Source organism: Amia ocellicauda, chromosome 18, assembly GCF_036373705.1.
Source record: "Amia ocellicauda isolate fAmiCal2 chromosome 18, fAmiCal2.hap1, whole genome shotgun sequence".
Lineage (NCBI taxonomy): Eukaryota > Metazoa > Chordata > Actinopteri > Amiiformes > Amiidae > Amia > Amia ocellicauda.
In genome coordinates, this window is record NC_089867.1 from 25,906,915 (window position 1) to 25,921,322 (window position 14,408).

The following is a 14,408-nucleotide window of genomic DNA, read 5'->3' on the forward strand; positions in this document are numbered from 1 at the left end:
AGTGCCACCCTGCCTGCGCTTGTGTTGCGGGGCTGATGCTATAGGCGTGCAGGGACTCACAGTGCCACCCTGCCTGCGCTTGTGTTGCGGGGCTGATGCTATAGGCGTGCAGGGACTCACAGTGCCACCCTGCCTGCGCTTGTGTTGCGGGGCTGATGCTATAGGCGTTCAGGGACTCACAGTGCCACCCTGCCTGCGCTTGTGTTGCGGGGCTGATGCTATAGGCGTGCAGGGACTCACAGTGCCACCCTGCCTGCGCTTGTGTTGCGGGGCTGATGCTATAGGCGTGCAGGGACTCACAGTGCCACCCTGCCTGCGCTTGTGTTGCCGGGCTGATGCTATAGGCGTGCAGGGACTCACAGTGCCACCCTGCCTGCGCTTGTGTTGCGGGGCTGATGCTATAGGCGTGCAGGGACTCACAGTGCCACCCTGCCTGCGCTTGTGTTGCGGGGCTGATGCTATAGGCGTGCAGGGACTCACAGTGCCACCCTGCCTGCGCTTGTGTTGCCGGGCTGATGCTATAGGCGTGCAGGGACTCACAGTGCCACCCTGCCTGCGCTTGTGTTGCGGGGCTGATGCTATAGGCGTGCAGGGACTCACAGTGCCACCCTGCCTGCGCTTGTGTTGCGGGGCTGATGCTATAGGCGTGCAGGGACTCACAGTGCCACCCTGCCTGCGCTTGTGTTGCCGGGCTGATGCTATAGGCGTGCAGGGACTCACAGTGCCACCCTGCCTGCGCTTGTGTTGCGGGGCTGATGCTATAGGCGTGCAGGGACTCACAGTGCCACCCTGTCTGCGCTTGTGTTGCGGGGCTGATGCTATAGGCGTGCAGGGACTCACAGTGCCACCCTGTCTGCGCTTGTGTTGCGGGGCTGATGCTATAGGCGTGCAGGGACTCACAGTGCCACCCTGCCTGCGCTTGTGTTGCGGGGCTGATGCTATAGGCGTGCAGGGACTCACAGTGCCACCCTGTCTGCGCTTGTGTTGCGGGGCTGATGCTATAGGCGTGCAGGGACTCACAGTGCCACCCTGTCTGCGCTTGTGTTGCGGGGCTGATGCTATAGGCGTGCAGGGACTCACAGTGCCACCCTGTCTGCGCTTGTGTTGCGGGGCTGATGCTATAGGCGTGCAGGGACTCACAGTGCCACCCTGCCTGCGCTTGTGTTGCGGGGCTGATGCTATAGGCGTGCAGGGACTCACAGTGCCACCCTGCCTGCGCTTGTGTTGCGGGGCTGATGCCGGGCGGGCGCGCGCGGTGCGTCACTCCTGCGTGCGGACAGCGCGTGCAGCCCGGGGGGCGGGGCTTCCCGTTGCCATGGCGGCGGTACACAGCCCGCACCCCCGCACCGCACAGCACCGCACAGCACCGGCCTCCGTCCCTCCGCGCCTCGGCCCGTCGCTTTGGGAGGACGGATCATCTGCGGCGCAAGAAGCCGTGAGTAGCTGGTACTGCGGCGCGTCCGTTACGCCGAGCGAGCGGGTCGACACGGTGCTGTCCATTCCTCGACCCGTTAGAAACAACACCGGCCTAATATAACACACAGCCGAGGGCCTGCCTGGTATGTTGTACCCGTCTGAATGGTATGTTAAACGTATGCATATTGTCCGCATGCTAATTATCATGTGTGTTAACTTATGTACTGTGATAGTTTTAGGAAGTTGTTGTGGGCAGCACAGCGTGTAGCGGCGCCCAGGGCTCCGGCGCAGAGGATTGTGGGTACAGCCCCAGCTGCCGGACCCCGCTGCGGTACCTTTGAGCCAGGTACTTTACCCAGGATGCTTCAGCACAAAACAAACAGCTGTATATATGTGTGTGTGTGTGTGTGTGTGTGTGTGTGTGTGTGTGTGTGTGTGTGTGTGTGTGTGTGTGTGTGTGTGTGTGTGTGTTTGTTTGTTTGTTTGTTTGTTTGTTTGTGTTTTAATGCTTTAAAAGCCTGTTGTCTGAGCAGATAGGTTGTTGCTTGTTGTGTTTAAAAGTTGTCCATTCCTTTTCTTTTACACACACGGTCACAGCTGACAGTTTTAAAGCCCTCAGGTATCTCTGAGATAAAGTTAGTGTGAAGCTCTTTTTCCAGGCTGACTGCAGAGGACAATGAAAGGATATCTAAAGACCATAGAGGGTGCTCTCCTGCTTCAACCCAGGACTACAGTCGTGGGCAGACGTGAAGACTGTGACCTGTGTTTACAGGTAATAATAAATGTCTAGGTGTAAGAAGGCTCTTTCTGTAGTGATGTCTCTGCCTGTGAGTTAGACCACCTGCTCTTTGCCTGGCAGAGCGGGGGGGTCGAGGAGCGCCACGCGCTGATCGAGCTGAGTGAGGCCGAGGGCTGCTTCCTGCTGCGAGACCTGAACTCCGCCCATGGCACCTTCGTCAACGACTGCCGCATCCACAACGCCACTGTGCGCCTGGCCCCCGGGGACCAGCTGCACTTCGGCTATGGGGGCCACACCTACGAGCTGGCTGTCGATACCTCGCCCTCGGTACGCCTGCGTGTGGGTTGTTAAGTTTCAGCTGTTTGTTATTAGCCCAGCTTGGCCAGTCTGTGTGGGACTCTGGCACCATTCCACCCACTTTCTGGTGTTTTCCTCCTCCATTACGCTTTGTACATGTCAGCTAACTGCACTGATGAACATAATTGGACAGTTGACATTTTAGAGGCTAATCCTGTCTCTCTAGTCTCATTCTGAATAATCACACCATTTAAATTAGACTAGAACCACCTACTCCCTGTCTCCACTCGATTCCCATTCTGAACCACAGGTGTATGTGAGAGACATACCTGCCTCTTTCTCTCTTTTCTCCTCTTGAACCAGAATTTGAAATGCTGAGCCTGGCAGAGATAAAATGACACAACAATAGCAGAAGTGTATTGTTTCCAGTACTTCCCTACCAGAGGGAAATTGGGTCTTTCTCGTAATGTTCAAGAAGAGGAAAGCAGAAGACTGACTGTCCCTGTTTCCCTCCAGCTCTCCTGTCCCCCAGTGAGCCAGCGATCTGCCTGGCAGAGCCACCTGCAGCTGATTGAGGAGCCCAGAGCGCCGTCCCCCCCAGCTCCCGTCTCCCAGTTGCCCTTCCTACCCAGCCACCCCCCAACTCACAACTCCTGGATCCAGGGGGTCCCCACTGCCGCCCCTCACCCCCCGGTCAGGCCACGGCCGGCCAGTGCAGGAGCTCGGAGAGCAGGGCTGGGGCACCCCTCTGAACACGGGGTGCCCTCCCTCAGGCCAGGTGACCAGTACTGATCCCGTTCTGTCTGCTTCAGGAAAAATGTGATTCAGTACTCCAGATATTGTGTTCCTCCTGCATTGTAGAGTTCCTAGTAAATATCTGAAGTTTTATATGTTGTGTATATAATCTCCCCCTTCTCACTGACAGAATCCCTTTTGTTTTTATTTTACACAGAACTGAAAACCTCAACCTCCCTGGGGAATGGAGCTGTCCCCCCGAGCCCACTGACTGTAGAGCACCTGCTGCAGGAGAAGGTAATGTACTGCCAGTTCAGATATCTCTAGTAGAGTATAGGTTTATCAAAAATAATAATACGCATGTCTATTAGGAACATTTTTTAACAAACATGACGAGAAGTGGGGAACTGAAATATCACAGCAGCTTAAATTAGGAGAAACATCTCTTCACATTTGAACAACTCGTACTGAAAGCCTTATGAAGTGTGGTTGCTGTTGGAGTCACTCATCCTCTTAAGGAATGCACTGAAAGCTTGTAAAAGTGATGAGCACTAGGAGTCGAGGCATGACTGTGGTGCCTCTGTGGTTCTGGGCAGGAGGGGAGGCTGCTGAGGCTGGGAGACGAGGTGAGCCGCCTGCTGCTGTTCGAGGCCGAGTCGCGGCGCAAGGACGCGGTGATCGCCAGCCTGCGGGACGAGGTCTCCGCTCTCAGGCACCGCGCCGCGCACAGCCGCGGAGACCCGGACATCCGGCACAAGCTGCAGGGCCTGGAGAGAGAGATCTCGGCCAAGAAGGAGCAGATCCAGGAGCTCAAGGAACAGGTGCTACACTCACAGGATCGCACACACTCATAGACACACTTACGCACACACATAGACAGGCACACACATACACGGACATGCAAACTGAAGGCACGCACGCGGACACACAGACACGCACACACAAACACATACACAGAAGTTTGCACACGCCCTCTCTCTTCAGCAACATTGTAATAGTAAACTGTTATTAGTATTAGGGTTCAGAATAACAAATGGACGCATGTTGTATTGAAATGGTGATACCCATCTGTTTCTAGCTAAGTTGCATTTTGGTTTTGAGCAGTTGTGTTTGTATGTGCGTGTATCTGCGTGTGTGTGTGTGTGTGTGTGTGTGTAGATGATGCAGTTCCAAAAGGACTCCAGTGAGGCGCCGCAGCACAAGGCCCTCAGTGAGAGAGACCTGCAGATCACCAATCTGAAGAACCAGCTGGAGAAAGTGAAGAAAGACAACAGCATGTCAGCAGGTACCGCCCCCCCGGCCTCTTCTCCTCCCTCCCTGTTTGTGCTCAGTGTCTCAGAGATCCTGCTTAATGTGTTGTCGTCCGGTTTCCCTCAGGGCTGGTGACCAGTCTGCAGAGGGACCTGTCTACTCGGGACAAGCAGGCCCTGCGCTTGACCACGGAGGTGGATAAGCTGCGCCAGGACGTCCGCCACAAGGATGCGCAGCTGGGCGCCATGTCCGCCAAGGTGAAACCTGAGACGTGTACCGACCGTCTTTCAGTCTTGGCCGCAGCGCTCAGTGAAGGTCAACGGGCACTAATCCCCCTTCTCTGCCGCAGTTCTCTAAGATGAGGGAGGCCAAGAAGCACGAGCAGGAGTTAGTGGCACGGGAGAAGGAGGTCCTCGCGCTGCAGAAGGTGAGCTGGGCCTGCAGGAGAGGATCTCACTGGTATCCAATGAGCAGAACATGGGAACCTTTCCTGCAAAGTATTTATTGTATTTTCTCCACTCTTTTTGTCCAAAGAACTAATGACTGCTAGTTGTAATTAAATTAAATAACCAAATAGTTTGCTTGAAAACCGTGACGTGGGGGGACAGGGAGCGCTGAACTGATGTGGTCACAACATATGGTACTCTCTGTCTCCAGTTTCCTGGACTCCCAGTCTTTCGACAGAATAGCTAACAGTCTCAGTGGTTGAGCTTTATATGTGTGCTCTGAGACGGGGCCCAGAGTACCTGATTAAAGATCGAGGCGAGCCCGGGTTGAACTGTGAGAGTCCTGTCTTGTTGTTGCAGAGGGTGGAGGAACTGCAGCAGAAGCAGACGGCGATACAGTCGGAGCACGAGCGGTGTCTCGCTGAGAGGGACACCCTGAGCCACGGCCTGGCAGAGGCATCGCAGGTCAGCAGCCGGACCCCTCCACTCAGACACAAGAATAGACCGGCATTGATGCTAAACGTGTGAAATCAATGAACAGCCATCATTAAACTCCAGGAGGATCCCCCTCTTTGATTTATGTGTTTGATACTATTTGAGCGATGCACCACGATAGGATAATAAACCTGTTTGGGTTAAAAAAGATAAAATGGTCGACCAGTCCAATGAGTGGCCATGAATGATGACATCACCGCGTGTGTGTGGTTGCAGGTGCAGGCGGAGCTGCGAGAGGAGCTGCAGAGGGGCAGGCAGCGGCTGCAGGAGCTGGGCCGCCGGGAGCAGGGCGTCAGGGTGGAGCTGGAGCAGACACAGGCACGGGTGAGATGGCCGCACTGTGACGCCGCGCCCTCGGCACCGGCGCTCAATACCGCATCTCTGCACAGTGTTCTCAGATCTCCATTTTGGTCAGCCACACTCCACAACCATCTGTTTTGTGCCGACAATTTGTCCTGTAGTCTTGGGACAGGGACATTTGTTTTCTTATTTTGTAAATGTCTTATGGGATAATGTTCTTATCCCATCGGCAGATACTTCTTCTTAAATCATGCCGCAATTTACTGACCACTTTAACTGTACATTTTTATTGTATTCCTTAACTGATTTGTCACAGTGTAAGTGATGCTGTAGGAGTTTACTTGGTTGTGGGCACATCCGGTCTGTCCTGATTACGTCAGTGTTGTGTCCCTCCCAGCTGGAGCGATTCCGCAGCCGCATCATTCAGGCCACCTACACGGCCCCCGGAGTCTCGGCCCCTCAGGATTCTGTGTCGGACGAGCAGGTCAGTCTGTCACCACGTTTCACAGCTGGTCACTGCAGGACTGCTGTGTGCCCCACAGGCGGCTGGATACCAAAGTCATTCAGAATTATGTATTAATAATTGTTGGGTAAGATTTCTTGCATCCAAGCTGTGCATTTGGATAGTAGTCTGTCTCCAGCACAGGCAGTCTCACAAGATCTAATTCAGGATAAGTTTGAAATAGATTTGCAACCTCAGGCTCTGTGAGGGGATTTGTCTCTGGATTTCCATCCATGGAAAAAGTGCCCGAAGGGTTCGAAAGCTCTTAAACACAGCTGGATGGTCTGGTGTGATCCGTGGTGATGGCGCTGTGCCTGTGCAGGTGATAGAGCAGATGTCGGGCATCATTGAGGGGAGGGAGGAGCTGAAGGCCAGACTGCAGGAGCTACAGGAGCAACTGAAGGCCAGGGCCTCAGAGCAGGACAAGATGGCTTCCGATACGGAGCCGTTGCAAAGGGCGTTGCAGGAGTGCCAGGTAATACCGCTTCCTCCAAGACGGCCAGCAGCCTGTGTCCCTTTTGATTGTGTTTTCTTATTGTTTTATTGCTATTGTGCCCTAGACGGTAGCTCTGACACGGGACTGTTCTCGTTCCCCCCCAGTCTCGAGCCCAGGGCGCCCGTTCTGTCCCGGCACTGCAGAGGGAGGTAGCTGCTCTGAGGGACCTCTGCGTCCCGGCTTCTCTGGCCTGGGTTCAGTCGGCAGCCCTCGGCTTCCTGCACACTCTGCTGTCATGGCATCAGGAGGCAGCCCAGGCCCTGCAGGATGCTGAGATAGATGCCACAGACTCAGAAGGTCAGCAGGCCTGGAGACAAATGACATTTTCCTCTCGTGCCCCTCGCTCTTTCTCCGTTCCTGTCTGCTTCACTCTCTTTCTGACCTCGCATGTGTGAGACCTGGAAATAAATCATGTGTAGTTAATTATATAAGTGCATAGAAAGGGTAACTGTTGAATTGAAAAGCCAGTCTGATTTGAATGCCCTGCCACTCTGGTGTTGGTGGGGTATGTTTGTCTGAATGTGCCTCACTATGTGCCTGGTCAACCCCTCACACTCACACATCGTAACATCTACTGATCCACTACTGGCCATTAGTGGTCACTCGAGTCGCACGGACATGCCGCTGACTGACGGCTGTGTTGTAGGAGTCCCTGTCTGTATCCGGGCCCTGTGGCAGCAGCGCCAGGACCGAGATGGAGAGATCAGGAACCTGCAGGTAAGAGCTGGCAGTCTCTTCACACCGCGGCCCTGAGGAGACTCTGGGACAGTTCTGGTTTAAAAGATGAGAAATATCTGTATTTGAGGTGACATTTAAGGGCTGTCTGGGAGGTTTTGATTTAATACTGCTTAGTAATTACAAAAATGTCCCTTCAAATTCAATGCAAGCTTTATTGGCATGACATGTTTACACAAGTGTTGCCAAAGCATTGACAGATAAAGTAAAGGGGGAAAGTTGGAAAAACATCTTCTCAGATTTTATAAATGTGGTTATTTTACATATATGTACAGACATACAAAAATGGGGTTATACATCTGTATTACTGCATCACTTTCTCTGGCTTGTCGCTCCTCTTGCTGTTGAGGATTTTGTCCTGCAGTGACTGTGCTTTGGCACCAGATGGCACTGTGGGCATTTGTGCATCAAAATTGCCTCAGAATGGCTTCTTTTCAATTGTCAGGGATATTTTAGTCATGACCGCAATCATTTCATATTGGCCTTTTTCTCCTCCTTCATTATTACGGGTCACACTTTGTGCTCATTTGGTCAAAACTGTCCTGTCCTGGTCAGCCCCTGATTTGAGCAGCGCTCCTGTTTCTGAGGAGTACAGCTTCACACGATGGAGGACAGTCAGCAGTAGAGGCTAGTGAAAGTGCCAAGAGTCCATACTGCCTTCGTTGTCTCGTGGGGGGGGTTCTGAGTGACTGAGAGAGTGCGCTCACAGAGACATGGCCAATGCCAGGAGCACCACAGTGTTTAATATCGGCCCTTGTCCGGCCTGTGGCCCTCTGTGCAGGCCGAGCTGGAGGCGCTTCGTGGCTCTCGGGATGGTGAGGTCCAGGCCCGGGTGGACGCCCTGAGGGAAGAGCAGGACAGGAAGCTGGCGGCGCTGAAGGAGGCGAGCGAGCAGCAGAGCCGACAGGTACAGAGGCAATGCTCTCCCGGCAGCACTGCGGTGCGCCTTTACTGGGACATCCGGCACACAACACACAGCTGAGGGGCTGTGGCGTCAGTGGCTTCCCCCGGGAATCGCCCGTGTATTTCAAAACACCAAGATGGAAGGGTGCAGATTGTAACTGGAGTCCCTTTCTGCTGAGATCTGAGCATCCACTGCACATTAATACATACATAAATGAGTATAACTGATTCCTCTCTGAGTGTCAGCTCTAAAGTGTGCGATTCTTTATGTAATATACCTGATAACTGATCACAACATTTATACCACAGGTAGAATTAGCAATGTTTAGTGGGGATTTATTTGTGCCTTAGGGTTTAACTCAACAAAGCGGGGGTTGTGTGCTTCTCCTCTTGGCCTCTTGAGTGTGTCGATCTGTATGTGCTGCAGCTGCTGGAGGAGGCGCTGCGGGCAGAGAGACAGCGGATGGACGAGGCCCTGACCGAGGAGCGCAGGGGGCTAAAGCGCTTGGAGAGCCAGCATACAGAGCTGACGCAGGTGAGAGAGCCACACTCGCCTCCATCTGTCTCGCCTGGGTCGGGCCTTTCAAGGTTACGCACAATGCAGTTTGGAATTATGGAGTGTGATGTCCAGCTATCGTGCGAGAGGGTGATAAGATTTATCCAAAGAGAAGGACAGATGCCCGGGCTTTCATTCTTGTCGTATGCCCTGTTAAACTACACAAATGTTCTGAACACTCGTCTTCTCAAACTGTCACCAAGGCCAGCAGGGTTTCAAAGTTGTAAAGCCTACAGCTGTATCTGATTCCGCTGTTTCAGGCCATGGAGGCCAAATGCCAGGAGGAGGAGAGGCTGCTGCGACGGCAGGAGGAGCTGAGCCGGGAGCTGGAATCCGTCAGGAGGGCCGAGGTGAGGGGAGCTGGAGTCCATCAGGAAGGTGGAGACCAGATTGTGCTGGTGTCGTTTAATTAATTAAAGTTACATCTGCATAGCTTGGGGGTGTTTTCTTCACCCGGACACACAAGACAATTGGTAAAGCAGCACCCGGGGATTGGAGTGCCGGCCGGGTGCTCATGGTGAGAGGGGCTGAGGTCTGTGCTCCCTCGCTGCAGGCCGCTCTGCGGGAGGAGGCGCAGGGCCAAGAGGCCCTGCGGCTGGCGGAGCTGCAGGCGGCAGAGGAGAGAGGGGCGCAGGGGGAGAGGGAGCGGCGGCGGGAGCAGGAGGCGGAGTACAGGGAGCAGGTCCGGCAGCACGCCCGCACCATCGTGGCACTGGAGCAGCGCCTCGTCAGTGTGTCACGCAGCCAGCAGGCCGGGGAGGAGGAGCGGGTTGCGCTGAGGGCCAGGCTCAGAGGTGAGGGGGCGGAATGGGCACTGAGGGGCAGATGGGAGGGAAGGGCCAACATGTAATTAACACTAAAATATGAAATTTCAGGCTTTGCACATTGCTCAAGCTGTGTATCTGGAGCAATGTCATTTTTCTGCAGGAGGGTGCGAGTCAAGGGCTTCTGCATCACAACACTTTTAGTTTTTTTAACCCTAAATGTGGGGGAAGGCAAATCATACGCTGGGCCCCCAGTGGTGGCATCCTTGCACACACACACACACACACACACACACACACACAGACCTGCCTGTATCACACTATTCCGCTTGACTGATCTCCTGCAGTTTGGGTTTCTGACAACAGAGGGCACCACTCCCCTCAGTTGAGACTCATTGTGCGGCCCTAGTGCTGCTCGGATAACATTTCTGACTTTATGTTTGATTCTGTTAAACTTTAAAGAGTCAGTCTGCTTATTGACGATTCCTCCGTAAGACTTGAAAGCCATAGTGTCTGCTTTGGGCTACAGTTTAAAGTGCCTATCCTTAGACCTGAGCTTCTAGCTGTTAACTTTTAATGTTCTTGATAGCTTTACCTTGAGCAATTGACTATCACACTTCTTTTTATGACACCCACAGAATTATTATTCTCCAGTCCACCCAGGGCCAGCTGTGCAAAGGTCAACGTCTAGTCCAATTCAGCTGAAGAAACATCACCTTTTTTTTAGGCGAAAGACATTTCAGCAAATGTATCAAACTGTGATGTAACTGCATTTTAATGGCATATATTTATGCTACAGACATTACTTTATTGTGCTACCTAGTCAAACACTATTTTAAACTCATCCTGCTGCTTTGCAATAGTGTCATCGAGCCGATATGTAAGGTGCTTTAACAGCCTGTGCTAAAGAGCCATTTTTATTCTGCTTCCTGTTTACTCATGACCTGCCAAACCATCGACTGTGTTGTTTTCAGAGGCTGAGAAGAGGCTGGAGAGCAGCGCGCCTGTCCTGTCTCCTGCCCCCCCGCTGCCGGCAGTGTCCCCCGAGCTCATGGCTCTGGAGCAGACCTGCACTGCGCTCAGGTCAGTGAGGGCCCTCAATCCCTCCAGCAATGTACTGCCCCAGTCCCACCGCCCTGTCCCGCCATCATCAGAACTGTGCTCAGGTCCTACAGGGGGTGGCCGGCCGCGTGTGCTGTCAGCCATGTCAAGCAAGACGAGGCAGGGCCAAGCCTGGTTCATGTAGAACAGATACAGTTTTTTAAGTTTTTTATACAAAGTGTAAATAGGAAAGAGAAATGGGGGAGGAGACAATTGCCTCGATGGAGGACTCTAATGGAGGCAAGCAATTTCTGAGACGGGAAATCTGAGTCTTAAGAGAGTGTCTTTCTGCACATTGTCAACACATAGCCGATGAATGCTATAGAAATGAAGCCCACACCTTCACTGTCCCTATTTGCGGCATGCCGGCCTGGTCTGGCGCTGCACGCTCCGTCTCCAGTGGAAGGTGTAATTCTGCTCTGTGTGGCGAGCCCGGGTTGGGTAATGGCTGTAACTGAAGATTCGTTTTCTGTAATGAGGGTGGCTGTTCAAGTGCGGACCTCGACACAGCGCTGTGAAGACTGCCCTTTCATTGTAATTACTCTTATAATGGACAGAGTGCGTCTGCTCGCTAATGATCGTGGGCTCTCGGGGCGCAGATCAATTCGCTGCGCTGACGAGGACTGCGGGCCGGATGCTAGCTCAGCGCTGCATGGATCGCTCCACAGTTACATTTGGTTCCCAGAGCCGGAATGTGTTTTCACACAAGTGCAGGTGACGTGTCGCTGCGTGTTGTGGTCAGGTCCGAGGTCAAAAGCAATGAAGGCCATTTGCTTTTGTTTAGAAAAAGAAAACATGGCGTTTGTATTTCAAAGATTAGGGAGAGATTGCCTGGTTCTTTATTATTATTATTACATTTCTTAGTAAATGTGCAGAAATACAATGAGTACATAATACAATAAATGAGGTAACAAGTGCAGACATAATACAGTGCCAGGTATGTGCCAAAGGGAGGCCAGCTCTTGGTCCTGATGTAACTACGTCTGGTTATACTCATGGACAGGGACAGTGTTGTGCTTCCTGAAGTCAATAAAAAATACATTTAATCGCAGAAGCCAATTCATTGGCAGGACACTTTCCTCTAGGATTTGAGATCTGAGCATAGTTGCATAAGTGGGACTGTTTGCATGTGGATTGTGGATCATTATCTTCTGGCATGTCTGTTTGGAAGCTCTAGTACATAAATATTCAAAATGTCATGAATCTGCTTCTTTCAGTTATTAAGTTATTTAACGAGCCTGTGTAAGTCCAATTATAACACTGTTAGGCCGGGATAAGCACTAACGTTTGCTGTTGTAGACTACAAGAGCTTTAATCAGTGCCATCTCATTGACAGTGTGTGTGAGCGTCTGTGATGTTTGGATGGATGTTTGTATACATATGTGTGCGTGCGTGCGTGTGTGTGAGTGTGTGAGATGGCTGCAGTTTAGAGCATGGTCGTCCACAGCCTCACGTGTTTGACACGAGAGATGGATGCTGCTTATTACTGCAGAAATCGCGAATATTACTCAGGATCCCCTGAATGAGGCTCTCTTGTAAATAATGGATAAAAAAAAAAAATCATGGGTCTGAAAGCCATGAATAATGCAGGGCCCAGTTATTATATCATAATTTATACTGCGTTGCGGGGGGTGGTCACCTCACTGTGCCCGTTTCCGTCTCTCATCCGGAGCCCTTGGTCGGACTGTGTTGGAGTGACCTGGGGGCAGTCTGTTTCAGTGGCCATGTACTTTCGCCTTATGACCTGTTTCCACACGGCTGGGCCATTATAACTGCCTCTCAGCACCTTGTTAATCCTCTTTTGTGTGGCTCTAAATCCTCCTTGTTGTGTCATAAAGAAGGACAGCAAATTAATTTGTAGTGTTTGTTCTTTTAGAAGCAAAATGTCTGGCGTGTTTGTGGGCTTCACGGTCGCTGTGCTAAGCAGGTCTGCACTGCTGCCGACTGTGATAAGAATTATTCGCTTTAGGAAATTATTAATTCTTCAATTCATACTTTGGCTTTTTGCTCAATTTGTTTTGGTATCTCAGTGTTTTCTACAAGGCTTTAGCTTGCTATAAAGAGTGTAATGTCTAAACACGAGTGTTGAACTGCAGCAGCTTCATTTGTGCTTGTGTTCCTTGTGGAGCCCATACTGAAACTCCGCTTGAAAAACAAAAAACAAAACTAAATATAGAGAGCTTTCAGAAGCATGCAGATCAATAAGCAATTTAGTTTGTTCTTGGAGGGAGATCATTTACTTTTTTGTTCAGACGGCTTCAGATGAGACTTCGAAATGTGGAGCGCAGCAGAATACAAACCATGCTGTGGGACATGTTGGCTAGCAGGGACAGCGCTGAAGATGTAATCTGAGGTTTTCCACACTTATTCCTGTGTGGAAGCTATGCTAATGTCAGAGAACTGGAGATCTATTGTTGTTCAACCCCCAGAAATTATTCCCCTGAATAATATAGGAATAGAAATAGTCCGCTTGATCAATGCAGGCTGATCTCTCCAGTTTCTCCACACGCATTGCAAGTTGCATCTCAAAGGTGAGCGTTGTGTTGGTTTGTTCCAACGGTCGGTGTGAGATGAAGGACGAGTAGGAAAGAAAATAAGTTTCTGCACCAGCAGTTAAGGGGTTGTAATAACATTATGCATCTGAGCGGAGCTGAAATGCAGAGGCCAGTAGGAGCGAGTGCACTCTGTTCAGCATCGCTAAAGTGGTTCATAGACTATAGGCAAAAGCATGCTTTCAATTCCCTGAAGTCACTGCAGTTTTTCTTAGGGATTCAAATTCACAAATGACACAGAAAATGATGTTGTTTTCTAGCTGGATGGATTACAATGAGAGGGATGAAGCAAACACAACCAAAATGTTAAACTACAAGTGCTGATTGTCTCCCGTTGTTCGGACTTAACCCTTTCACACCAGCACGCCTCATGTTGGTTATCGTACAATATCTTTTGAGTTCATTTTTGTTTTGTGTTATTCAGGCGTTTTTCATAGTTTTTTCATTGTTGTTTTATTGTTTCTGCCTCCAAATGAAATACTCGTTTGTATACCTGCGACAGCCTCTGCACAACGGCCCATGTTGTCTTTCGCTCCAAGCCTCTCGAAGAAGGAGGGTTAAGCCTTTGTTTGCTGAAAAAGACATATCAAAGAGGACCGATTTTCTGCAGCTCGCGCTGATAATAGCAGGCAGCCCACTCATCTCCCCGTGAGCCTGCGAGGCGCGAGATTGTGATCTGTAGAATAAATAGTAAGGATATAGCCGTGGGCGACACCAGAAAAAGGCTGTGTGGGAGAACAGAGGCAGCAGACAGCCAGGTCCTGTCCTGACTCAGTCACAATCCCATCTGTTTGCTTCTTCAATCCCACACTGAAACATCATCGCCTTTCATTCTGTGCCCCACCAACTCAAAATCCAATATTCCTGGAATCACTTATTTTCAGGTCTACTGAAGACTGAAGATTTTTTTGTTTGTTTTCTTTGCAGTTTTAATATCTAGACTCATTTATTTATATTTATAAATATATCTGTCTGTGTTGGGAGAGCTGATTGCTGTTTTTAAATGTAGAATGGCACAAAATCAAACCCTAATTAATTCTGCTTTCTCTCAGAGGTGGGTGAAACATTAAAATGATGTCAAAAACCTGTCCTCATTAGAGAGGCACTTAATGTGTTTGTT

The 14,408-nt window shown here is 51.0% G+C and overlaps 1 protein-coding gene across 1 annotated transcript in view; it reads left to right on the forward strand.

Annotated features, from left to right (window-relative positions):
* The first annotated feature begins 1,337 nt into the window (after positions 1 to 1,337).
* LOC136714197 (EF-hand domain-containing protein D2) overlaps positions 1,338 to 14,408 on the forward strand; it is an 84,278-nt gene continuing 71,207 nt past the window's right edge. The window contains exons 1-21 of the mRNA XM_066691548.1: positions 1,338 to 1,559; positions 1,650 to 1,762; positions 2,076 to 2,188; positions 2,276 to 2,482; positions 2,969 to 3,230; positions 3,405 to 3,484; positions 3,784 to 4,008; positions 4,346 to 4,472; positions 4,565 to 4,695; positions 4,788 to 4,865; positions 5,245 to 5,349; positions 5,596 to 5,703; positions 6,077 to 6,163; positions 6,504 to 6,656; positions 6,782 to 6,974; positions 7,324 to 7,394; positions 8,194 to 8,319; positions 8,743 to 8,850; positions 9,132 to 9,221; positions 9,425 to 9,665; positions 10,610 to 10,718. Coding sequence (XP_066547645.1) covers positions 2,093 to 2,188; positions 2,276 to 2,482; positions 2,969 to 3,230; positions 3,405 to 3,484; positions 3,784 to 4,008; positions 4,346 to 4,472; positions 4,565 to 4,695; positions 4,788 to 4,865; positions 5,245 to 5,349; positions 5,596 to 5,703; positions 6,077 to 6,163; positions 6,504 to 6,656; positions 6,782 to 6,974; positions 7,324 to 7,394; positions 8,194 to 8,319; positions 8,743 to 8,850; positions 9,132 to 9,221; positions 9,425 to 9,665; positions 10,610 to 10,718 — 2,597 coding nt within the window. The 5' untranslated portion in view covers positions 1,338 to 1,559; positions 1,650 to 1,762; positions 2,076 to 2,092. The remainder of the gene's footprint in view (positions 1,560 to 1,649; positions 1,763 to 2,075; positions 2,189 to 2,275; positions 2,483 to 2,968; positions 3,231 to 3,404; positions 3,485 to 3,783; positions 4,009 to 4,345; positions 4,473 to 4,564; positions 4,696 to 4,787; positions 4,866 to 5,244; positions 5,350 to 5,595; positions 5,704 to 6,076; positions 6,164 to 6,503; positions 6,657 to 6,781; positions 6,975 to 7,323; positions 7,395 to 8,193; positions 8,320 to 8,742; positions 8,851 to 9,131; positions 9,222 to 9,424; positions 9,666 to 10,609; positions 10,719 to 14,408) is intronic.